General features: G+C 44.4%; 2 protein-coding genes across 4 annotated transcripts in view; both read right to left on the bottom strand.

Moving 5' to 3' along the window:
- The window catches only part of LOC147011601 (protocadherin-1-like), a 34,464-nt gene extending 28,440 nt beyond the window's left edge, over positions 1–6,024 (bottom strand). For 2 of the 3 annotated variants that reach the window (XM_085858026.1, XM_085858028.1), the window contains exons 1-3: positions 5,785–6,024; positions 1,516–1,755; positions 1,248–1,387 (exon numbers count right to left, since the gene is read on the bottom strand). In XM_085858026.1, coding sequence (XP_085714152.1) covers positions 1,248–1,387; positions 1,516–1,720 — 345 coding nt within the window. In that variant the 5' untranslated portion in view covers positions 1,721–1,755; positions 5,785–6,024. Of the gene's footprint in view, positions 1–1,247; positions 1,388–1,515; positions 1,756–4,785; positions 4,976–5,784 lie in introns of those variants that run through there. The other variant, XM_085858027.1, reaches the window with a different exon arrangement.
- A 2,932-nt stretch (positions 6,025–8,956) lies between these two features.
- On the bottom strand, positions 8,957–25,405 carry POMP (proteasome maturation protein). Its single transcript, XM_085858579.1, has 5 exons — positions 25,250–25,405; positions 21,761–21,858; positions 15,067–15,229; positions 14,762–14,855; positions 8,957–9,123 (listed from the first exon to the last, which is right to left on the bottom strand). Exons 1-5 carry the CDS (start codon positions 25,250–25,252, stop codon positions 9,056–9,058), a joined length of 426 nt encoding a protein of 141 aa, XP_085714705.1. The 5' UTR covers positions 25,253–25,405; the 3' UTR covers positions 8,957–9,055.
- Positions 25,406–27,221: the final 1,816 nt, after the last annotated feature.

Raw genomic sequence — 27,221 nt, 5'->3', positions numbered from 1 at the left:
GGAACATGCGACGACACTTCCATGAGCGAAATGAAAGGTGTAAAGTTTGCAAAACTTACTGCCGGACAGAGAGAAACATTGACAAAGGAGTGAAGCAAACCTTGCAATGTGACAAAAGCACATAAAATTAAAAAAAAAAGTTGAAAAACTTTCTGAGAAATCTGGACAGAAAGATTATTTTGGACAACACCACTGCGGTGAAACCACAACGCCAATCGTCAATTTCAAAGAACGTTAGCACTGCACCATCCTTTTTTGTTCATTGAAGGACACGTTCCGTTCACCATTTGTATTCAGATCAAGATAACTTGGGATAAAAGTTTGGGGTTATATATTTTTTTTGAGATCCAACTGGTGCGTGTACATGTACCACACTTGTATCGATTGGCAAAAACTCCTCACCGAGATAAGCGTTTCCTTCACAAAAACATTCGTTATAAGAGGAATTTATACAAGTTCCATTGTCGCATGACTGGAATATTGGAAAAGAAAAAAGGATTACGCTTCATTTTGAAACTGCTGGCTATGTGTAAAGGGGCCTCATCTACATGTTAGAAGCTAGGGGGACTAGAACGGCACACGGTAGAGCACATACCTCTACCAGGCGAAACAGTTCACATTTTGTTTCTCACCGATCGGCCGGATCTGCATCTGGACCTTAACCAAAATCGAATCACCTTGTTCTTGTCACCTACCCAACCCATCCACAAAGTTTTGTTTGAATCAGTCCGCAACTTTTTGAGATATCATGTTAAGTATCGTTTTTAGCTTCATTACTCAATGGTGAAGAATCGCTGAAAAAATAAAATAAAATATAAAAATTTGGATCCGGATCTTCACCAAAATTGAATCAATTCTTCCTTGTCACACACCCAACCTGTCCAACAAGTTTTGTTCCGAATCCATCCAAAACTTTTTGAGATGGTCTGTTTACAGACAAAGAGAGACACAGGAGTGAAGACGTAACCTCCACACACCTTCGGTGGTGGAGGCAACGATGAGGCTTGGAGGTATGAAGAGGGCAACAAAGACGTAGAAAGGAAAATGTGTCAAAAAATTGGTGAATGGGGGGGGGGGGGTGGATTTTCAAACCACTTTGGAAAACACAAAAATATTATGGAGGTCCTGGCAGATAAATGGTGTGACGAAGATATTTGCATCACAAGCTCAAATTGGTACAAGGCAAGCATCAAGAGCCAACACACCATGGTATCAGGAAGAAAGATAAAAAGATTAATAATACTGACCTCCAATACAAATTCGTAAATATAATCAGGGGATGGATTGATTATCACCTCCCGCTTAATCTCACAGGGAACAATGTCTGCACAAAGTTCCTCTCGATCCAGTTTCTGGATGGTCCAAATTTGTCCAGTCTTCATATCCACTGCAGGAAAATGTATGACATACTGTATAAGTGGATAGATATTTGAGCATGACACTAAAATACCCATATGCATAGAGAGTGAGGGGGGGAGGGGTCGGGGGGAGCCACAGCAACAGCACGAGACATACCTCTCACAAGTTCTTGCTCTTCAGAATTTTTAATGAGTTCAAAGCTGTTCGAGTTGAGTTTCAAATCCAAAGCCAAGGAACCAATATACAGCCCTGGTTCCTGATCCTCCTTGACCTTGTATCGAAGTTCTGACGCGTTTACTCCATAGTGCCATGTTGACGTCAGAATGAGCACCAGGAGGAACACAAAGCCTGCATGAGCCATCTTGTTCACTCTCGCTCCCCGAAAACGAAAGAAAACTGGGAAAGCAGGGATCAATTAGGTACATGGTCATTGGTCTATTGTGAACACTACGCTTGAGAAATCATTATACTGAATGTTTTCATCAAAAAAATTTCATCTTAGGCCATACGTGGACCATACACCTGCCAGCATTATAAACTGCCTGTCAAGAGGGTGTGACAAACTCACACTGGAATGAAAACCACTTTTGGTTAGAAGGTAACGCTGACTGGGGAAAAATAAATTAATTAATAATAACTAGAAGGGTACTCGGTCGAGCGCATACCTCCGCCACATAATGCCGGATCCACGAGAACATATCGGGACCAATACATTTTTGAAATATCATGCTATACAGGACTATATCGTTTTTGGCCCTATCTCTCAATGGTGAAGAATCACTTTAAAAATTAAATAATTATCGTATCCAAATCCGGATCTTCACCAAAATCGAATAAATTTGTCTGTGTCACACACCAAATATGTCCATCAAGTTTCGTCCGAATCTGTCCACAACTTTTTTGAGATATCCTGTAGAGACAGACAGACAGACAAACAAAGAGGGGTGAAAACAATCTCCTTCACCTTCGGTGGCAGAGGTAATAATCCCATTTAAAAAATACAATAACAATAATAAATTTTAAGGAATAAATAAATACAAAATAAATAAATATGGGATCATGGGATCATGGGAGTAAAGACAAAAAGACCATGGGGGTGGAAGGACAACTTGGTTTTTGAGGACAGGAAGAAAGATGCAGTCTATGTTGTTCCTTGAACTGACACGAAACTTTGAGCAGACGCGTGCCTACCCAAATACCCATGGATACTCAATTTAAACAGTCACACAATGATTGGATGGAAAATACGGCCGATGTTCGAAAATGTGCGTTTTTCTGCAGGCACGAGTTGCAGGGCGTTCCATGTATCAGGGATGAATGGCGTCGAGCTCGCTTCGCATCCGAAAAAAAACAAACAAACAAACAAAGAAATTAAAGAAGGCAACAAAATAAATAAATCGCAGGATCATCACAAGAGTAGAAAGCCAAATGGTTCACGACTCAACTCATAAGACGGATACAAGAGAAAATTTTGCAAAAGTAGTGTGCGTGACCAAACATGGATGGGATGGATAGATAAGATGGATCGATGGATTGGAGTTCAAACAGGATCACAAAGTGCACCGGAAACTCAGACGGACATCGAGCTGGGTGTCAAGTCTGCCAGCACGAGCTGATGGACGTCGAGAATTCCTCTGTGTCTTGGTAGCAACGGCAAACCAGCCAGTGTGATCTACTGACACGACAGCCGCTGTCATCAGTACCTGACACCCATGGAATGGCCATGACCTTCCTTCCCTAGCTTACCAGCCTCCCTCGTGCTGCTGTGGGGTGGCGTCAGAAAATCCCAGTGGACGGCTAAAAGACAAAGTGCGCAAAAGAGCCGCTTTCGGTGAATGGCAAACGCAAAGTTGGTCTCCGAGAGAGAAATTCCAAGAAGGCATTGTTCCCAACGTATTCAGTGATGGATATTAAAAATGATCATGGGAGTAAAGACAAATGTGAACAGAGAGCCAAATAACTAGGAGGTTGACAAAAGCGAGAGGGGGGGGGGGGGTCTGCATTTACTTGCACATATGAAAGACTCCATGGAAAGCGGAATAATTAGGGGATGGGAGCTCTTGGGAGCCTGAGGGTGAGACACTTGACTTTCCCAACCGAACAGCGTTTTCAGGTAATTGTTAGAGTTTGTCAGAGGGTGTTTGGTGGGATAGACGTGCCCGCGCTCAGGTTTGACACCTTTTCATTCAAATACTCTGAGCTTTATAAACAATAGTGCGATCGATCCATCATTCATGAAACCAAAAGAACATGTCAACCTACCCAAGAAAACAAAAGATACGAATATATTTTGAAAAAGAAAAAAAAAAGAAAAAAAAAATCACCCGAAAAACAGTAGCCTGGTGTTGGCTCAGTGGTTCGGGTAGCGGCTTGGGATCCTCGGGTCATGAGTTCAAGACCCGTCGGCCGCTGAATTAATACACCAGGGGGTTGACTCAGCCAGCCAGTCATCCTTCCGGGGTCGGCGAAATGAGTACCGGTTCCAGTATGTGTACTGGTAGAGGGGCACTGCATCAGCGACACAGATGCGCTTCAAGAAATGATAGCTTCCCCAGCAGCTAAGCTGCCATACGACCACCACCACCACCACCACCACCCAAAAAACAGCTTTTCCATGAACTTCAACCTCTGTATAAACAAAGGAAGACTGCATACACCTGCACTGGTGTTTTGGCACAGATAAACGATCAGAATCAACGGGTTTCATGGAATCAAAACCCTTCGGCCAGCCATATCATGAGCCACCACCAAAAAGGGTCGATCGGACGACGTTTATGGAGGGCTCCTCTTTCATCAGACAGAAAAAAAAAAAAAATACCCGCTCTCTTTCTTGGGTTGGCATTTCCATCCGAGCTTTCTGTGCAATTCGGATCTGGATTCCATTCCATCCGTTTCTTGGTCGGCACATGTCAGGACACGGGTTCAGACCCCACGTACCCCCGGGTCGCCACGTCCAAGTACACCGACAGCCTTCCGAGATGACGGCTTCAGCTGGGTCGGGATTCGAACCCAGGCGAGTGTACTTACCCCTCAAGTCGAGACCATCGAGCCAGTCGAACAGGTACAATCCACGGTAAAAAGAAGCAGCAGGTGGCTTTAAACTCGAAAGGTAACTTGGATTTAAAAACAAACAAGCTGTGCTTACAAGACGTAGAAAAAGAACGAACCGTGTCGAGACGAGAGCGCGGGGATCGATGCGAAACAAGTTGTGACAGCCACTCCGGCCAGGACGCAGGCACGCACAGACAGACACGAGGCCAAGGCACGCACAGACAGACACGAGGCCAAGGCACGCACAGACAGACACGAGGCCAAGGCACGGGAGCCGGAGGGTGTGGTTCGGGATAACGAAACCAATTTCAGGTCTCACAGCCCAATTCGGCCGAAGCGATGTAATTGGCGACGTCGTACAAACATCTCGCTCACCCAGCAAGGTGAAACCACACAAGACACCTGTTGCCGTCAAGGTGAGTCGGTGAGGTTACGGTGTGCGCAGGTTGACACGTCGTAGGCTTCGTGGCTGCAGCGAAACGGCATAAGGAGGTCCAGGGAGACCTACTGCTTTCATTAGGGATCCAAAGGCACGAGCAGGTAATAACACCACCACCACCACCTACTACTACTACTACTCCTCCTACTCGAGAGGTAATTACACCACCCTCGAGCCCTTTCCTCCCCTTCACGAGTCGAGACAATGATGGAATTCCAGCCGCCCCGCCCCCCGGCACAGAAAACCAGTTCAACAGCAACAACAGTTCAGGGTTCGATTCCACGGCACAACGATCCGACCCCCGTGGTCATCCCATCATGTATGCATGGGGCAGATAGATAACGATAACAACAACCACAACCACATTAATCTCAAACATTACAACAACCGTTGTTTCGAACGCTCAACATCCACAGAGCCCTTTCGAAGCGACCTGGATACAAACGTTTGACGTCATCTCGACGTCACACCCCACCCCCCCCCCCAATCGAACTGAATTGTCGTAAAAAATAAATAAATAAATATGGTTTTAAACACCTTTGTTGAGGTTACTTTCCTCTCTCGGATATGAAACCAAACACTTATTTATAACTTGTCCACACGTTAAAACACGATATGATGAACATCGTTTAGAACGAGTCATGTTGGATGTAACAAACGGCGTCATTAAAAAGGATTATAATCACCTGGTTAAAGCACACCTTCCCCCAGGTACAGGTACAAACGAATGTACGTTTGGGCTTTCGTTTACAGAAACGTCACCATAAATGGGTTTTGTAATCCCACCTGGACACGGCACGATTTTCAGGTAGAGGGTCCTCTGTCTCTGTCTCTCTGTCTCTGTCTCTGTCTCTCTCTCTCTCTCTCTCTCTGTCTCTCTGTCTCTCTCTCGGCCGACACTCACCGAGTCCTCCCATCCGATCACCTCCACTTACCGAAACTTTGAGCAGGTTTGAGTGGCTCGTGGTTCCCGCGACGACCCCACCGGTTGAACGAGACGACTCGGAGGTTAATGGATTATCACTCCCATCTCTCTCCCCCCACCACCCCCGTTTTGATCAAAAAACAAGGAGTCTCTCCATAATGGGCGATCAGAGAAACATTTCGCTCGTGTGTTCACTCATCGCCGGAAACCCCACGGGGAGCGTCGGGGAACGCCCTGTGACGTCACGCACCTGAGTCGACGCTGCTGCGCACTGCGCACCTGATCGCTCTCAGCTTCCGCTGCACACAAATACTTCTTCTTCTTCTTTTTCTTCTTATTTTATCCCGGTTGTCCTGACAATCCATCACTTATGTGTCAGAGGCGTTACGGAATATGAACGACATATAGAAAGCACGGACGGGAATGCAGCACGAAAAGTACACTCGTTTGAAAGGAACATCGTTGTCCATTGTTTCAGAGTAAAGTGCTTTCCTTATTAAAAAATAAATTCCTACCATTTGGAGAGAATTCATACCATTCAATGCGAATTCCTGCCATATGGTGAGAATTCCTACCACTCGGTGAGAATTCCCAACACTCGGTGAGAATTCCTGCCACTCGGTGAGAATTCCTACCATTCGGTGAGAATTCCTGCCACTCGGTGAGAATTCCTGCCACTCGGTGAGAATTCCTGCCATTCGGTGAGAATTCCTGCCACTCGGTGAGAATTGCTGCCACTCGGGTGAGAATTCCTACCACTCGGTGAGAATTCCTGCCACTCGGTGAGAATTCCTGCCACTCGGTGAGAATTCCTACCATTTGGTGAGAATTCCTGCCACTCGGTGAGAATTGCTACCATTCGGTGAGAATTCCTACCACTCGGTGAGAATTCCTACCATTCGGTGAGAATTCCTGCCAGTCGGTGAGAATTCCTACCATTCGGTGAGAATTCCTACCATTCGGTGAGAATTCCTGCCACTCGGTGAGAATTCCTGCCACTCGGTGAGAATTCCTGCCATTCGGTGAGAATTCCTGCCACTCGGTGAGAATTGCTGCCACTCGGGTGAGAATTCCTACCACTCGGTGAGAATTCCTGCCACTTGGTGAGAATTCCTGCCACTCGGTGAGAATTCCTACCATTTGGTGAGAATTCCTGCCACTCGGTGAGAATTGCTACCATTCGGTGAGAATTCGTACCACTCGGTGAGAATTCCTACCATTCGGTGAGAATTCCTGCCAGTCGGTGAGAATTCCTACCATTCGGTGAGAATTCCTACCATTCGGTGAGAATTCCTGCCACTCAGTGAGAATTCCTGCCACTCGGTGAGAATTCCTACCATTCGGTGAGAATTCCTGCCACTCGGTGAGAATTCCTGCAATTCGGTGAGAATTTGTGCCACTCGGTGAGAATTCCTACCATTTGGTGAGAATTCCTGCCACTTGGTGAGAATTCCTGCCACTCGGTGAGAATTTCTGCCACTCGGTGAGAATTCCTACAATTTGGTGAGAATTCCTGCCATTCAGTGAGAATTCCTGCCATTCGGTGAGAATTCCTACCATTCCGTGAGAATTCCTGCCACTCGGTGAGAATTCCTGCCATTTAAAACCCGCACTGCAGTTCCCCATTCGTTTTCCCGTTTGTTATTCATTACATCCGTTTACTTGTACTTACACTGTCTGTACGTCTTGTACGAAGCTGTTTGGGGGTATTTATCTTAATTTAATAATCCCGTTCTCGGTACTGGCGTTCCAAATTAGTTGTTTGTGAAACAACTTTTACATTCAAATGATATTCCAACTCCAGGATCTACAAAGGGCATTTCGAATTATTTAATTAAAGCACTAATTTTTACATTCGATCGTTTATAGGTTTATAGAACGGGCTAAACCTTACCCAGTAACACATAACTCGTGTTACCTCAAAATACTGGAACTTGAATTAAATCCAGCACCACTGCTCACTTCCACTCATTTATTCCTCTGTCTTCCCACCTGTGAAACTATCTTCCGCACTCTATTCAATCTCATTCTTCCCTCCAGGTCTTCAAGCCAGCTGTTCACCGCCATCTCAAGTTATCCCCCATCCAAAACCATGATCTTTTCTCCACCCGATAAACCACCCCACACCCCTCCCAAAATTTTGCTAATTTATCCATCATGTCCACCCCTTGCGTTCTCCCTTACCCTTCATCTCGTTACCTGCATCCCTTGTTTGTCCGCCTCCGTCTACTTTGTGCCTGCTGTTGTTTTTCCCCTTCGTTGTGTTCTGATTTTTTTCCTGTCATACAGTAGCTCTTCCACGACCCTCGAGCATGCGTATAATAAATTTGTTTTTTTTTAAAGATGAGTCCGCAACGCGTTTTCCAGCCAGGGCTCCCAGCATCTGCAGACGAGAGAGAGATGGTAGGGAGAGAGATGGTAGGGGGAGAGAGAGAGAGAGAGAGAGAGAGAGAGAGAGAGAGAGAAGAGAGAAGAGAGAAGAGAGAAGAGAGAAGAGAGAAGAGAGAAGAGAGAAGAGAGAAGAGAGAAGAGAGAAGAGAGAAGAGAGAAGAGAGAAGAGAGAAGAGAGAAGAGAGAAGAGAGAAGAGAGAAGAGAGAAGAGAGAAGAGAGACGATGCTTGCACATGGTGAAAATTTACTTTGTTAATCATATACAGTAGCCTTGCTCGTCTGCAGTCCACCTTTTATGAAGGTATGTGATAATAAACTTTACATTGACCTGCAGTGCACTTAATGCAATTATCGATTTGATCGCGTGGAAGATGTTGGGATATCAACATCCGGACCATTCCCTACTCGATCGGTGCTTTAATAATCACAGCACGGCTCGAGCTAATGCACCTGCCAAGTACCGAGTGTGCCATCTAACAAAAACCGCACTCCAATGGAGGTTTCCTTTTCAGTCGTCTTCTTCTTCATCTTCTTCACCACAATGGCAGCCCCTTTCCTGTTGCACCACATCCTCTCTCTTATCAGGCAATCCTACCAACAGAGACTTTAGCCTCGAGTTAATATTAACAGCTCTCGAAGCTCCCTGCATGTATACAGATGAGCGGATAGCTGGACCAAGGGGGCATCGAGTACCCGGGTATTTCAGTTGTAAACATTTAGCCTCCAGCGTCAAACCAACATTTATTGAACTGCCCTCTCCAACCCACACACATCACAACAGAGACAAGCGCTGACTTTGAACAATTTTTTATTACTCAATGGAACCTTCAGATAAAGAGTTAAACATCGTGAGATGAACTGGGATTTTGACAGGTGTGCAGCGGAGATTGTTAGTTCAGCTTGAAGGCTCGCTCTATCATAACATGGGGTTCACCCATCAGCTCACTGGTCTCTGGATCTAAGGGTTTGGGGGTGAGGGCGCAGTCAGAGAAGAGCGAGAGCAAACACAGCAACGATAACATATCGGGTTTTATGCACCGATGGGACCGTTTGTGACATCGACGAGAATGTAAGATGCTTGGACTCTCTTTATCGTCTTTCAAATGAGAAAGCTGGGGTGGAAAAAGGTCTTTTGGTCCAACTTTCCAAACCCAGTCTAGCCATTCGTTTTACATCTGTGCAGTGTACCCCTGTGTTTGCTAACCCCACAACCACCATACTTGCCTTTTACCTGGCAGTTCTCCACCACATCTCATTAAAACGAACTAACAGGCAGTGAAAAATACAAATGAATCAAGCAAACGAAAAATGGACACAGCTGTTATGCCATGAAATTCAAACGCATCCTGTGGTAATGAGCTGCGTTATCTCTTGCTGCCCATTCCATCACTGCCGCACGGAGAGAAGCTATGATCACCGACGCCGTGAGAGCTGCAACGGAAAATGGGAACACCAATCCACCTCAAGAAAAGGTAAAGAGGCTCGCAGAGCGTTCGACTTTACCGGAGGCCTCGGTGTGGCTGAAACGGACCTTTCACACCTTTTACCTTTAGGGGGGAGGTGGGAAATCTCGAGTTGGTTGTGCTATTGTCTTCTTCTCTGTGATTCTCATGATATTGGTGACGAGATATCAATGATGTCCTTTTTATTTGGTCGAGCGATGCACACTCAATAAACAAATCCAATTAATAACTAAATAGCACATTTGCAACTTGATCCGATTACAATTGCCATAAGTGCCAAACACCGGGAGGAAGCCGATACGACGTCCTTCACTCCTTCCCTGCCTCCCTCCCTCCCTCTAACTATTTTTACTATACTCACTCCCTTCCCCCACACTTTCCTCTTATGATATTAGTGAGCAAAGCCACACTTTGTGATGAAATTTTCAGGGAATTGTGCACAATCTCAGCCATCGCCGGTCACCATATCCCCCGAATCCTGATTTCGATTTCATGATTGACGCGATTATTTGATCACTTTGTAATTCAATAAAGCCCAACGTCCATTTTACATAGACTTTCACTTCACTAAATATTTAAACAACCGCTGTGGCCTTGATACATTCTCGGAAATTGTTCACATTACCAGCGAGCACTAAAAACTGACAGTACACATTAGCAACATGAAGAGTACGTGTATGTATGTAAGTAAATTAGTATGTATGTATGTATGTATGTATGTACATTTGTATATATGTATGTATGTATACTGGCACTCATCACGATACAGAATAGACGCATCCATGAAAGTAATATGTAGCGTACAGTGAAAATTCAGAGAGCGAAAAAGATCTCCCCAAGGACATAATATTACAAATCAAAGATGCGTCCTGCGTCCTTGGGGTTGGGGGCTGATGTTTGGACGGCTGACGGGACCAAATCTAACTAAACGCAAGATGTACTAACTCGGAAAATCAATATAGAACACCACAAAATGTATTAATAAAATACCCACCATAAATACATTAAAAGAGAAGAAAAATAAATGAGTACAGTACTGCACTGTACTCACCAATAATGGGAGAAGAGGTTGTGCATCGAGGCCTGGAGATGTGTGGGTGAGGGGGCTTTGCGGTGGCGGTTTAGAAAAGTGGAGAGATCTCTTATCAGGAGTGCTTGATGGAGTAGATACAGCTTGTTTTCTCCACTCATATCGTGGGGTTTTTGGGAATGTTTTACGAAAATTATTTACAACGAAAGTTACCTGCCATCACTCGATTATGATGTCCAAAGTAGTACAGTCTGAAATACAGTACGGTGTGCAAATTACAATGATAAAAACCCGTTTAATGGCACCAACCGAATTAATGGCTGTTAATTTCGAATAGAATAGCACTATATTATATTATTACCCTTCACTTTAGAATGGAATAATGATCCTGCGTCATCCTCGAGAGCACATATGCTTCCCCTTCAATTCTCACTGTCTTAGCACATAAGCTACACACCCCCTTGAGACGCAGAAGCTGAAAAAATATGCATCATCGAAAACACGCACGTGTGTGTGTGTGTGTGTGTGTGTGTGTGTGTGTGTGTGTGTGTGTGTGTGTGTGTGTGTGTGTGTGTGTGTGTGTGTGTGTGTGTGTGTGTTACAGTGAAAAGTCTTCAGCTATATTGAAAATAAACATTTTTATTGTCACATTGGCATAATGTATTTTGAAAAAATAAGTTGTTATAATGAGCATAAGGCTGGCAGGATGGCCTATAAATATGCATAAGCTGTCCAGCCTGGGTTTGAATCCTGACCCAGCCATAAACAGTCATCCTGGTGTGTCACAGGCAGGGTAATTCATCAATGTGTGTGGCGTCTCTCGATGTACGCTAAAAAAAAAAACATGGGCATCCCATCCGCCAGTATTAGTGAGTGGACGTTCCTTCACCAAGAGTAGGTGAGCTATCCCCAGCACCATGAACAAATTCCCAATCCCTGCCCAAACTACTGCTGGGAAGGCAATGGCAAACCATCCAGCACAATCCTTACCAAATAACTGCTTCAGTGGCACTGACGCTCTGAAACAGAGTATGGATTGGTACACCAGTCAGAATAATGATTATATTTTATTCGAGAAATAGCAATGAATTATGTTCTTCAATATTAATGCATGAAATTTAAAATCTTTGATGTGACCACTTTTTCATACAAAACAGCTTTCCTGCAATTAATGGAGAAATTACATTGGGAGGTTGTTCCATGCATTCTGCAACACTTCCCATAATTCATCTCTTAATTTTGGTTGTTTTTAGTTTTTATTTAAAAACAAAAAACAGGATCATTATCCATCCATTAGGACCATACTCTGTGCAGAGCGTTGGTACTGCCTAAACAGTCTCCTTGGCTATTGGACACAATCGTGGACGGCTCGCCACTCCGACACAGGATACCAGGCAGAGTCAACCCACTTGGTATTAATTCAACAACCACGTGGGATTTGAAATCAGGATCCAAGGATCACAATCCCACCACCCTAACCATTAAGCCAACACCAGGCATAGGATCATTATAACACCTTTTATTTATCAAAATATGCCAATGTGACGATAAAAATACTTCCAAGGTGGCCGAGACTGTCGCACAGTACTGTGGACATATATCAAAATAATTATTGTGGGTTCAGAGTGCTCTTGGCCCATTGCCTTCCATATAAGATAAACAATGATAACTGCAGTTTACTTAATATACGTGGGAATTGTATTTCACGGTTTGACTTTCAAACCATTTTTGTGGGAATTATAATTCATGGAAAATGTATAGCTGTGTATATTTTCATTCCCGGAAAATGTAAATTAAGATGGCGCCACAGTCGGACACCGTGCCACCATGACCACTGTTGATGCTAATCCACGTAGATAAAACAACACATGTGCATAATTCATAACGGCAACATGAAATAAAGTGTCAAAATCTGAGTAAATGTTGCTCAGCTGTAAAAGTGGTACCGAGTTGAGACAAAAATCATCCTCATTGAAACGTCAAATCAACAAGTCTGAAGACGACGATGGTTCACGAGCGGTATTTGATGATGTAGATTGCTTCAGAAGTCAAGGATGAGACAATGTGATAATGTTTGACCAAGTAATAAAAATGATCAACATGATGTGGTATGGGTGACAGGTTATTAGCTGCAAAATGTCGAAAACCCGGTTTCGTTCAACAACTTTGAAAATTTGACCTTTGCATAACCTTTAAAGGTCACAAAACAATGTTGTGGACATTCAAATAAGGAAACAGGAGACGTGCTTTAGCTTATTGGAGTTAGTTCGTCGAAGAAGGTCGAAAACCCGGTTCGATTCCCACAACTTTGAAAATTTGACCTTTGTGAACTATAAAGGTCAAAGGTCAAGGATTATGACCTTTGGTGCAAAACTTCCTCTGGAACATTCCAGGAACAATATAACGTCATATAGGCTATATGGCATTTCGCACTCCTCGGATTATCCATACTTTGATGAAATCAGCGTAAAAACAAACTTGAAGGGGGCACCATGGGCAAGGTGTTCGAGATACAGCAAAATGGTTTCAAGACTTTAGGTGGGGAATGACCTCAAGATTATGCATAAAAAATATTGTCATCCTAGCTCTCAAAGTTTGGGCGGTTTTATGATTTTCTATGTCAAAATTCACAATTTTCTAAGTTCGTGACCTTGTGACCTTGACCTTGGGACGAAAATGAAAAATCGAGCTCCGTGGGGCTATGCAGGTGCCATTGGGCTAACCAAATACTGAATCCCCTGCCAGATTCGACAAACCCCCTCGGAGAAGATGTAACTTGAAATCGGCTACCCCCTAAAAACAAGTTTTTTGGGCGTGGCTCCGCCAATAATGGGCGCACCACGCCCATTCTCAGGAAAACACAACGAGATCATGATATAAACCTCCCACCAAAATTTTATCAGGATCGGATCAAAACCCACGGAGCTATGCTCGGGACAGACAGACAGACAGACACACACCCATAACGAATATAGTGGTCACTTCCTGACTCGTGAACCAATATTGTACATACAGTATCTTCAGAACCGTCACCGAACAAGACGTCGTCGTGGAAATGGATAAAATCTCAAAATCCTCCGAATGCTTTTGGCTTGCCAAAACTTCCAGCATTGTGAGATGCAAGAAGAAGCCAAAACCATACAGGCTGCCGTCCATACTTTAATGCCCGGAAATCCGAGAAAAAGTAAGAGAGGAGATCATCTTTGACCTCTCTAAAGCACACCGGGGAGAAGATCTGCTCGCCCATCTGTTCTGTTCTTGCATATGGCAGCTTGGCTGCTGGGGTAGCTATCATTTCTTGGTAGCACGGCTGCACTGCTGATGCTGTGCCCCTCTCCCAGAACACTGGTACTCATTACGCCGACCTCGGAAGGAAGACAGGCTGAGTCAACCCCACGTGGTGTTAATTCCGCAGCCACCGGGGCTCAAACTCAGGACCCTAAGATCCTAAGCCAGCCACCCTAACCACTAAGCCAACACCATGCTTTGCTCGCCAAGCTGAGCAGAAACAATATATTCACAGTGTTTGTTCCTGCCTGCGGCAGCAACCGTCTCCAGCCATCACATCTGTCCGTGAACAAGGAATACAAGACCGAACTGGACAGGTGCTTCCATTCTCAGTATGCTGGTCAAGTGATGTCTGTTGGGAGATTTGACTGGCGAGGGAAATCAGCAGGTTGACATCGACACAAAGACCACAATTATGAAGCCCATCTATGCCCACTGGCTGATCAAGTGCCATGAGGAAATTGGCAAATGACAGGAACTCATCAAAGCTGGTTTTGTGAAGGCTGGTCTTTTGAAGGCTGGTTTTGTGAAAGTCTTGTAAACAGGCATTTAATTTTGGCAGACTTCTGATTTTTAATTGAATAAATTTGCGATCGTATTGAACTCTCAACTTTAGGTGTACTCGTGCTGAGAAAATGTTCTCTTGTTGCTCAGATAAATATTTTGTTTCAAATAAATAAGTTTACAATTTGTGGAAAATAAAAAATAAAATGACGAAAATTAATTACGCACAAATATTAGGTAAACTACAGTGTTGTTAAAGAAAAGTTCTAAAACCAGTGAAGAATGAGCAGAAGCTGTCTGCCCTTGCACACCATTCAAAAAGTCTTCAAATCCGATCCGCTCATCTGCACCCAAGACCGTTGCTGTTCCAATACCAGAGCTGTTGAGGCAAGGGAACCTGCCAGCCTAGAAAAGGAATGAGGGAGGGTGGTGAGTGGGAGAGAGCGTTTCATGGGATTGACCTTGGAAGTGGAAAAATCTTTCTCCAAAACATTAACAACAATCCCTCAGGTGCAGTACTCAGGTGAACATGTATATCAAAAGATGCATGGCATTAGGTATTTCAAACAATCCCTCAAAAGTGCTGCTGAGAATGCAAATTGGAAAGAATACAGACCTTGTGGGTGATCTTTAGTTCATTGAGCAGACGTAGCGGTGCGTGCAAGCCTTGTGTGACACGGAGCTCGGCTAGGCCTGCCATGAGCTCAGGATTTGAGTACAGCCGTTCGGAGGCCTCTAGGGGGTGTGAATTTTTGATCTGGGAAAGTGTGCTTGTAAACCTGTACAAGGACAGTGGGAAGAATAAATAAATCAATGACACCAATGGCACCTTAACCCAATTTAAAAAAAAAAGGCACCAACCAAACAACCTTTATATTCACAAACCAAACTGCACTGAACCATCACATCGACCACAAGCCACAACTCTGTGACGAATGCAAACTTCATTACTCAAATATTCATGCAAATGAATAAATAATATTGTTGTGGAAATGGCTTCTTGGGGTTAAGATTGTATCGCTTAGAAATAGTTATTCCCTTTTTATGTCTTCGCATAAGAGTGAGGAAATTTATTTGTGATAAAGGATTACGTGTCGATATTTGTATAGAAAGCTGTCGCCTTCTTTCCCTAATGTTTGCATCTAAAACCGTCTCTCCCTTGGAACCCATCTTAAATGTGCTTTATAGAGGAGTCCGGCATCGCAACACAGAAGTGGTGCTAGTTTTGGCCCCAAAACCCAAGCCTCAATCATTCAGAAAGAGTCGAGAGGCTCAGTGGAGGAATTTCCCAATGGTTTTCTGCCGAACCACCAATCAGTGTGAGGCAGACAAAGCAGGGTGACCTCACAATGTGGGTAGTCCTGGGTGCCCACATAATGCCAGCACACCCACAGTGGGGGCTCCCAGTACAGTTGTCCAGAGGTCACACTGCGGTCTGGTGGGAGTCTAGTCCAGTACATGTGGCATGGAGAGCCAAGCTGGACCTGCGTGATGCACAAAGGGGCTTCCATCGGTGTGGCATGCACTGCCCCTTCCCCCCCCCCCCCACATTCCCCGACCGGGCTACGCAGCCATTCATTCTATATAGAGCATCACAGCACCCATGCAGGCCATAGCTGGTATTTGTCTTGTCCTTCTCCTGGTATATCTACTGTGGTGTGTTTAAGAGCCTGTTAAGAAATAGTTTACTTCAAGGTCCCCTGACATGCCAAAGTACATAAATTTCATTTATAGATGTCCTCGAGGAGTTTTTCATCGTGATTTCAGATGTGACAATGTTTTTTCACAAAACTCATTCTGTAAAATGTAAAATAAAAAAAAACAAACCTCTTCGGGAACGCCCCTAAAAATTCTCCTGAAAGGGGCGTAACCCACCTGACGTCAACTACAGGATGACAAAGGCTGCACGTAAATTCCTCGGGTTGGTGGTCTACATGATTCTATTGGCTTCCAGTCTGTTGCCACGTTTGATTGGTCGACTCAATCGCTTCGTTCATTTCTGCTTTAAAAAAAAATCGAACATTTGGTTTTGAATAATGGATGACATGAACTTTCATTTGTCTGGTAGCGACAGTGAGTGTGAGAGAAATGAAGGATTTTGGTTTGAATCACATTGACAATTGTGGGATAACATAGTCGTGGGAGGTAAATTCAGGCAGCTGGAAATGAAATACGGCCTTAGCAGTTCGAGCCCGAAGCAGGACAAGCAGAGGAAAATGGCGATGAAATTCCCGGAGTTCATGATGATCGGGAGGACATCGAAGGAAGACTCGGAAATAACAACTGGTAACACTAAATCCTATTCGGAATTCAATAATGTAAATTTGACTTGCATACTGCTCGATATCAGAAATATTTTAGTGAGGTGACGTGAACAGCGCAGCGCAGCGGACATGTTGCTCCACGGCGAATTAATCACAAGCAAGGCCAGCACATGTCATCGGCCGTATCTCTCCGCGCATAAAACGAAGCAATCTCGCTGTCCGGATACGATGAAAACTTGTGTGCAGAACACATCTTGCGACACAATTGTCTCGAGTAGTCCGATAAATCTGACGTTCTGTTGCATTTTTATTCATTTTATTCCTACTGTCGTCATGTAGCACCAGTAGAAAACAATGAAAATAAACCAATGTCACCCGCAGGGTGAGCCGTATCTTGCCAAAAGGTGACCACGTGTGACTTCTTTAAGGTCACACTGAGGTGAACAGAGCTGCTATCCACCAGGAGCGACTCCTTGAGGAATATCTGCCTAAGAGAGATTCCGATGAGAATCGTTCTACAGAGTAACCATGAAAAATATGCTTTTGCCTCATAACGTCACCAAATGACGTCATAATGTCTCAAGCTTGACATATCTAGAAAGCACTCATCGAGGTGTTCAATTTGAGGTACGACACGATATGGTTCCTAAAACTTGAAAATTTGACCTTGTGGTCAAATATGTTTGACCTGAGGCGCTAACCATGAAGGTCAAGGCCAATCGCCACCAAAAATTAATCAGCTGAGCGCCAGACCATGAACTATATTCCCATGAAGTTTGAAGACGATCCGATCAAAATTACTCAAAAAATAAGGGTTTCGTCGACTCCCCTGATTTGTGACAAAGTGACCTTGACCTTCAAAATTTTATGCGCTGAAAGGGACCTCTATAGGCCTCTGATATGCGAAGTTACAAAAATTTCCAATGATAACTGTGCTCTGCAGAATTTTTTATACGTGATTACAGACAAACAAACAAAAAAAAACAAAACAAAAAAAAAAACATACAAGCTGACTAACATATTGTTACGTCTGAGGGGGGGTACGCATTCAAATGGTAATTAGGATGTTTAATTAGGTATGCCATGCTGTTCGAGTGTACCAGGATCTCGATGTAATAAGTAGCAATTCAGTGGTGATAAGTTGTCTCGTAAATGTCCATTTCTTCAAGGGGGAAATGATAATTGTCATGTAATTAGATAGGGAGACGGGTTAGGGTAAGTGTGTCTGCGTAAACCCTTCTAGTATTCCCTGGAGGCTTGCCGTGACGTAACAGGACAGTGCTGCGGATGGCTCCGCCCCGTGATCACGATTGGCGGAAGGCGACGGCAGAGGGCCAATAAAACGGCTCGATTGGAAGTGACGAGGCCTCGAGGATAAAAATGTTCTGTTCAGGGAAAAGGGAGGAAGAAGAAGATCGATAAAGAGAAACCGTTTTGGTGGAGGCTGTTGTGCTCGGAGCGTGCTCGATTGTTGCGCTGGTTCGTTCCTGGATTGATCGTGTCTCGTGGCCTTGCTGTGCCTCGTGCCTCACCTCGGTTGGCTCTGGGGTTCTGCTGGCTCGGAGTACAGGGTCGAACGGCGGGCGGACCTGCCTCCCTCTCCTGCTCGCAACTTGGCGCCAGAACTGGCTCCCGGGCGGCTGTGAGCGGACTTGGGCCGACACCAGGAGGTTGACAACACCACGGTGTCTCCTGCCCCAGACGAGCGCAACGCCAGCTCGTCCGGCGCCAATCCAGGGACTGTGGCGTCAACACCACGGGCCAGCCTGACCACCAGGACCAGCTACGTTGTGTGTGTGTGTGTGTGTCTGTGTGTGTCTGTGTGTGTCTGTGTGTGTCTGTGTGTGTCTGTGTGTGTCTGTGTGTGTCTGTGTGTGTCTGTGTGTGTCTGTGTGTCTGTGTGTGTCTGTGTGTGTCTGTGTGTGTCTGTGTGTGTCTGTGTGTGTCTGTGTGTGTCTGTGTGTGTCTGTGTGTGTCTGTGTGTGTCTGTGTGTCTGTGTGTCTGTGTGTCTGTGTACCTGGCGCCTTAGAGGGTTTGAGATTTGTATATCCATTGGAATTGTTTGTGTTTTCCCCACGCCCGAACCCACACCACCATCCCGTCGAATCGCCCCGGATCCCTCCTCTTGCCGAGTCTAATTATTTATGGTCAGAGAAATAAACATTATTAACTCAGTGAAAAGCGACTCGTGCCACCTTCCTCGTCCCGTTTGCGGTCGAGCGATTAAAACTGCCATCTTTGGGTTATAAAAAATAAACCGCCTCCATCGTTTCGGCTCATTCTTCGTTGGCGGGACTGTTCAAGTCCCGTGGACGTCACAATATCTTGCAAAAACTTCGTTTTGGCAAGATAAAAAAAGAATAATAAATAAAAGCTACAGCACGTCAGATTTATCGGCCGAGTCGGATGAACGACGGATTTATCGGCCTAGTCGGACGGACGACGGATTTATCAGACTAGTCTGGACCAGTGTTTCTCAACCGGGGTTCCCTGGAACCCTAGGGTTCCGCAAGAGGTCGCTAGGCTTTCCGCGAGAAACAGTAATAAATAGGCTAATGTATTTTTGAGTAGTTTTTGATTGATTTAATATTCGTAATTTTACTATACACGTACGGCATATTGTTGGAAACTCCTTCGTTATTATAATAGAGGCTTCAACCTTTTTTTTATTTACAATTTTAACAACCATAGGGAATGTATTTAACGATGTCTATATGGCGCCAGTGTGAAACTGCCCTCACTGGTTAGTAGACGTCCTGTATGCGGCGGATTCGTGTATCATTGAGTGACTGACTCAAGTACGGGACGCATGCACGGTGTCCATCTATCTTCTCTGTGCTTCCTAGCGCGAAGTGTGTGTGTCTCTGTCTGTCTCTGTCTGTCTCTGTCTGTCTCTGTCTGTCTCTGTCTGTCTCTGTCTGTCTCGATTAGTTCTTCTGTTTACCTTTATTGCTTCAGCTTAATTTGTTTAAGTTTTGTTTATCAAGTTACATGAGGTGTGTATTTTTTTTTTTTTAATATAAAAAAAGTTTTTTTTTTGTGAATTAAAACCTCGGTGTTAGGTCTCATAAACGAGCAGTATGTTTTTTTTTTCATTGCCAATAAATTTGACAAAAAGGGCGTCATTTTTTCCTTAAACCAGGTATCCGAAAAAAAATATTTTATTTACCACATGAACTACGATAAAAATATAAAAGAGCTAGATATTAATAATGGTATGTAATAATTTTTATGTTGGGGTTCCCTGAGACATGAAAACTATTTCAAGGGTTCCACAAGGGTAAAAAGGTTGAGAAACGCTGGTTTAGACTCGAGATCTCGAGTCAATCCACTCTGTGCGAGTTTCTGTATGTGACGTCATGCTGCGATTCGCTGAAGTCCTTTTTTTTTAGGGGCGGGGCAGAGCAAGTTGTGAATAGCTCCAGAAATGATTGAAATATTGCTCTAATTATCCCATTTTTGATTAAAAAAAAAAAACATGGGTGATTTCTTCACGAGGAAGGTCAAGTTAATATATACATACTAGCGATACCCGTGCACATGCACGGGACAGCAGTACAACATAGTTGGTAGCAGACGGCAGACCGTACACGGGGAATGACAAAAATACGCATTGTGCAAAATGCAAGTGGTACTATGGAACGCCAAGACTTCCCAAACGTTGTCGGCATGTCCGCTTAGTGCCACAGCAATTTCATAGGGATCGTGTGACGGCGAGCCGAGTTTTTAGTGTGCAAGCTTGGTATTATAATAGAGATAACAAGTTTATTTTGCATGTCAGGGGACCTTGAAGGCTCTTTAATCCATACAAAATCTGGGGCACAAATTTTGACATCAGTGAATAAATTCAATAAAAAAACAAAATGGTTGCTTGTTCCCTGACAACCCTCCCATCTTCTTTGAATACACATAATAATGAATTGGGTCTCGTTTGAGTTTTTTGAATCACCATGATCACGCGCTGTTCTGGCACATGCTCCCATACCCGACCTGACCTGATGATCACAAAGCCGCACAGGCTTGTAAGTTCCATAAAGGACAGATTGTGCAGGACGATTAGCGTTCAAGTCCAAACTTGTTTGGAGGAGGCCAATGGGCTGACCACGTGCCTCATGGCTGCAGCAGGTTGATCGGCATCTCAAGGAGATGGGGATGGGCCAGGAATCTGCCTGAGGGATGGTGAGACGGAGGCCCTGTTCAAGTCCAAACATTACCGTTCAAGTTCCTGGTTTGTTGGGTGAAACAAGGCGGAGAACGTGGAATGCGGGTTGCTGGCGATTCGTGTGGTCCTCGGGCGAACAGTTCGCAAGTCCCAGAGGGGAAGGCTATGAGCACAAGCCCCTCACCAAACTGCAGCACGTCGAATGGGGCCCTAACTGCCGAATGGGTCCTGGAGTTCCCCCACCAAAATAAAAGGGACACCACGCATGAGCATGGCTCATGCCACCCAGGTTTCTTTTTGTCTTGTCATCTCCAGTCAGTCTCATCCTTCCTGAGAATAAGAGTTGAGGTTCAATGTTAAGCCGACGTCGCGTCAGGGCATGCGTGATTATTGTATTCATTGTTTACCGTCTATGATCGCCACGGTGTGGCCATGGTCTTCTTCCTTCACTTTTTTTCCCATCATAAATTCCTGTTTTGATGAAACATAGTGTGGTCATCATGAGCGGGCTCAAAACCCAGTGTAGTCATCAAGAGCGGGCTCCATAGCGTTTAGTGAAATTGGCTTGTTAAACGATTGGAAGGGCAGATTGGGTTCACTGACAAACATTCCTTGGGCTCATCCTATTGACAGTCACTGCGGTAGTGTTCCGAGACGCTGATTCATGCCAAATTAACCCGGCGGACGTGGAGGTATTTCCGTCCCATACCCGCTGGGTGGCGTGACGGTAACACCTGCTTAGGATATATCTACGAACTTCTCCCACGAGCCTTCGATCAATTTTAAAAATAAATAAACATTAATTTACCTAAGAGCAAAAAATATATGAACGACTAGTCCTAACCATAAAAATCATTTGTATCATGTTGTCGAGGCAACTTACCCAAATCTCAGCGTGTCATGAACCCCGTACTCTGAACTCCCAGGCACGGTAACTCGTCCCTCCAATTCCGCCCCTCCCGTTCTAGGTCCAAGCAGGCTCTGCAAAGAAGGGTATTTGTGGCATTATTAAAGAATCAATGTATCCGGTGGGATGGTGAGGAGGAAGGTAGCACAAAATTACCTTGGAGCAGTCTATCCCAGGGTTTGATTTCTGACCCGACTCTAAAACTGTCAGAATGGTGTTTTGCAGGCAGGGTGCAGCCTCATAAAATACCCCATCCCTCGGATGGACATTAAGCCGGGCGTCTCATCTGGAAGCATGAGCTGGTGGATGATACACATCCATCAGTCTCTCTCAAAGAGTAGACGAGTCATCACCGGCCCCCTAGCAAAATACAAATTCCTGCTAAATTCACCTCCAGTCAAACAACAGGTCTGGCCAGCTGGTTCGTGAAAGACTCGGGGCAAAAACATTCCCTGGTTAACTCCACGAGGTGGGAATAATTGGGGTCATTAAAGTCGTCGGCAGTGGAAGGAGTGGGCAGTGTTCGTAGTTATGGTAACCATCACCGTGGCAGTCGTAGTGGATTAAATAAGTAATGTGATCATAGTTACAACTGGATTGATCCACTTCATTGTGAATAAAAGTTCTGAACACAATTGCTGTAAAATACAATTGCGGCCGATGATGTCATCAATGGCCGAGATAAAACATTTTGAACAGAAAGCTGGGACCTTCATCGTGTTCTCCGAGATTGAAGGAGACTTGTGCAATAATATTCTGAGGATCGAGCAAATTTTAACTGAAAACTCATTTTCACTACTCTTTTTGAACATGGAAGCACCTTTCACATCAAACATGACATCACTCAAAGGGCACCCGGTAGAGCGCATACCGGTGCCACGTTATGCCTGATCCACGAGAACATATCTGGCCCAATACATTTTTGAAATACCATGCTAAACAGCACTATATCGTTTTTGACCCTATCTCTCAATGGTGAAGAATCACTTTAAAAATTAAATAATTCTCGTATCCAGATCCGGATCTGGATCTTCACCAAAATATAATCAGTTTGTCTCCTTGTCTCACACCCAACCTGTCCACAACATTTTGAGATATCCTGTACACAAACAGACAGAGAGGGGGTGAAAACATAACCTCCTTCCCATCGGTGGTGGAGGTAATATAATCATACATGATACAATAATCATCATCATCAAGCATGGGATGCAGGTGACGTCCTGTAATTCCCGATCACTCCTTCACAGTCGATTTATATACTTGGTGTATGCATACATGAGGAACTAGGACGACGCTCGGTGGAGCGCACACCTCCGCCAGGCTGAACAGTTGACATATGGTATCCCACCGATAGACCGGATCTGAATCCAGACCTTAACCGAAGTCTAATCGGCTTGTTCTTTTCACCGAACCAAGTTCGGTGACACAGGTATATAATCAGGGCAGATTGAATCGCTCCATCCACTAATGCTGGTCTAGTTTGACCTTCAATGTCCGTGTAGTACCTGCCTTCACCACAGTCTGTGGGAGTCCATCCCAATCTTCAGTAATCCGTTGATGAAAATATTTGCTTCTCATATCCAATCGGTTTTGCTCATTGAAGAGTTTGAGCAGATGATGTCTTGTTGCTCTGAACTCAATCATGGTGAAGTGTTCAGGTTGTTCTCTTGAGTACGCAATGAAGGAATTGGTGAACCGTTATCATGTCCCCCACGTCTGCATGGTAATACAGTGAGCGCATGTTTAAATATCCATGTCCATCTTATGGGGTTTCCCCGAAAACTCTCGGACTAGTTTAGTTACTCTCCTTAACCCGTTCGATGACATCTTTGATGCTGCTATCTTGGTTGTACCTGTTTGCGGTGAGGACATTGAGGTTATGGAGAGATTCACTTACCTTGGCAGTGATAGTCATGTCTCCGCTTGTTGTGAGCCAGGGGACGATAGACGTCTGGGTCGGGCTTGGGGAGTCATGGATTCACTGGATCAGAGGGTGTGGTGTTGTCGGTACCTGTGCAGGAGGACGAAAGTCTGAGTCTTTAAGTCGGTGCTTCACTCTTGCTCTACGGATGTGAGACTTGGGCTCTGACCAAGGATCTGAGATGGAGACTTAACTCCATCGGTACCAGGTCTCTTTGGAGAATCCTTGGCTATCGCTGGCCGGACTTTGTGTCCAACGAGCAGTTACTGAGAGACTCAGATGAGATTTGTTACCTGTATAATCCGTGAGCGTCAGCTGCGGCTCTGTAGACATGTGGCTTGTTTTCCTGATGCTGATCCCACGCAAAAGGTTCTCTCAGAGAGGGAGCCTCGTGAGTGGAGGAGGCCAATGGGCCGACCATGTGCCTCATGGCTGCAGCAGGTTGATCGGCATCTCAAGGAGATGGGGATGGGTAAGGCATCCGCCTGAGGGATGGCCAGACGGAGGCCCCTGGAGTACCGGCGGAAAGTGGACGCAGCGACGCGCTGCTTTGGCGCATACTCCCATACCTGACCTCACCTCAACCCGTTCAATCTCAGCATCAACCTTGAATCTGAGGTCCGACAAGACTTTACCATCTTCCAGGTGTAGCATTATCAGAGTTCTGACTGAAGCGAGTGACGGTTTTTTTTTTTCGTGATACCAAGTAGCTGGTAGGCTTTGTGAACTGCTGATGAAACATGCCCAGGATGCGATTCAAGTTCTCAACGCCGATTGATGACCCACCCCAAGTCCTTTTCCACGGGGATACATTTTGCAGTTAAAGTTCTTGCTTGTTGGAGACCGCCTTCACATTTCCACGGTCGACGTGCAAAGTGTATGCATCCTTGGTGAATGGAAGTTACCACTTTTCTGACCATCCTACCAAGCTCTTTACATCAGTGATGATGGATGGATGGATGGGATAAGGATGATGATGGATGGATGGATGGATGATGATGGATGGATGAAGATGAATGGATGGATGATGATGGATGGATGATGAAGATGAATGGATGGATGATGAATGGATGGATGATGATGAATGGATGGATGGATGGATGATGATTCCACCAACAAGAACCCCAACAGCGAAAATCGAAAGTAGATTTAAACTGGAATTCGATGTGCTGTGCACACAACACCCTGATGATGTTTGGGCCCTGCCCCCACTCGTCCGTCCCAATAAACTGATCATTAAATTCAGGTGTTGATGTGACGTAGGCATGACGGGCCAAATGTCCTCCGATCAAAGTTCCTGGTGTCGTTGTCCGAACCAGAGTGAAGAAGAAGAGTGTGTAACGTCTCTAGAACCTGTAACCTGTATTTTAAACTTGGTTTGAAATACATTGCTTTGTGGACTAAAACGAAACGTTTCGCATAACCAAATCCAAGTACTGTACGTAACACTAACGATAGAGTGACAAATGGGTTCGGGTCGACTGACTGTACTCGAGGATTAATATCTCTGTTCGCGAAGCGTTCACTGAGTAATTTAAACTTACCATGACGACGGGAGATCGGTGAGGGAAACAGGAGTCGATTGATTGATGAGGTGAATAAATCGAGAGGGTGAGAAAGCAAAAGGCGAGAGTGAGCGCAAAGTGAACGCCGGTCACGTGACTTCGCAAAGGACAGTAAAACCGGAAGTTAGAGGAAAGGGGGGGGGGGATTAAATTCAGGTTTTGTTAGAACTGTGAATCCATTTTTATTTAAAAATAAAAAACAATGGGTAACTTTTCTTTGTAAACTCGAACTCGTTATTTGTTTTATACCAAAAGGATTGATTATTGTACGGCAGTGGGAAACAGACGGCGAAACAACGATACTTAATGCTGTCAATACACCTCTCAAAAGATAACGTAGTTCGTATCACCCACGGTTGGAGTTATAGTCGGAACTGCAATGAGCAACCAGGTAAATAAAGAGATAAAAACAAGGTTATACTAGTAATAGACGTCACGAGTCTTGTTTGACCACGTTATGCAACTCCAACCGGGGCCCTCAGGTTTTTGTTTTTCTTCAGCCTCACTTTTCTCCCTTTATTCGATTTCTCCTCAACCGTTTGAGCGATCACCACGAAACCTTGAACATCGGAGCTCCTTCCCGTGGAGAATGTTATAACAAAGTTATATTTATATATATATATATATGTCGATGATTGGATGGAAAATTCCGTTTTCTGACAGGAATGGGTTGTACAATGTTTCACCATCCCCGGGAATAAAGGTCCTCGAGGTCGTTTTACTCGTCCTCGACGACATGATCTTTCAAATCGACGGTCTGGTCCGAAGACAGGAAGGACGCCGTGCCGTGTAATGCCTTTTAAAAGGAAAATTTACACGATCACGTGTTCGAACTACTACTAGACCGCCTCGTGCAACCACCATTAAACCGCTGGATGTTCCTCGAGGTGGTGACTGGCTTCACGAATCTGGACGGAAGGACATTGTAAAAATACCTGATGCTTCTGGAACTATTACCAAGCAGCTTGTAGAGCGCTCGCCAAGTGGCTTGAGCGCTCAAGTAAGCTCATTAGTCATGGAACATACGCCTCGACCACAGTGTTTGGTTGTTGGAATTCCACGTGTGTGAAGTTACTACCCGTTACCTGATTCAAAATATGGATTGTACCATTACAAAACCAGAGAGTTGGTGCCAAAGCCACCCAATGCTCACCTGTTTATACATTTATCATTTTTAAAAGACTAGTCTAATAATATTTTTAATAAAGCATTGCAGTGAAGTCTGATCCAAATAATTTTAAAGCAATATATGTATTTGCAATCAGTAAAAAAAATAGTGTGGTAGATAAAAACATGAGAAAGGAAATAACTTGCACCAAAAACTTTACCATTTTCACGCTCACGCTCATGCCGGAGGTATTGCTATAGCTCTCTGTTCTTCGAGCAGGCGAGCTAAAAAGGGCGAGTTATGGATTGTACCATTACAAACAAGAGCTCAAGTGAGCACAATATACGCCCGAACAAGAAGGTATATACAGAATTGTGCTACAACATCCTGGTTGCCATGGCAACCACTTTAGATGACGAACGTATGTCGCCACACATCGTCTCCAGTCTGTACGTATTACCAAATATGAAACGTGAAAGTTGAAAAATTTGGGAGTTAGAGTGCAGATAGGAACGGACGGACGGAGGACCGGTATCACATAATACACCCCGATATATATATATATATATATATATATATATATATATATATATATATATATATATATATATATATATATATATATATATATACATATATATATATATATATATATATATATATATATATATATATATATATATATATATATATATATATATATATATATATATATATCGGGCGTATTATAATTGATATCAACAAAAATATTTTAATTATTCACATTATTCTTCAACAGTCACATTTCCCACGCTCATGTGGGATTAGCCAGGGGAAAGTTTGGCACAAATTTTTCATGAACTG

The sequence above is a fragment of the Eptatretus burgeri genome, chromosome 15 (genome assembly GCF_056783735.1).
Source record: "Eptatretus burgeri isolate ZD-2024b chromosome 15, Ebu_testis_v1, whole genome shotgun sequence".
Lineage (NCBI taxonomy): Eukaryota > Metazoa > Chordata > Myxini > Myxiniformes > Myxinidae > Eptatretus > Eptatretus burgeri.
The sequence above is the reverse complement of the archived record's forward strand: the minus strand, read 5'-3'. Positions and strand labels throughout refer to the sequence as shown.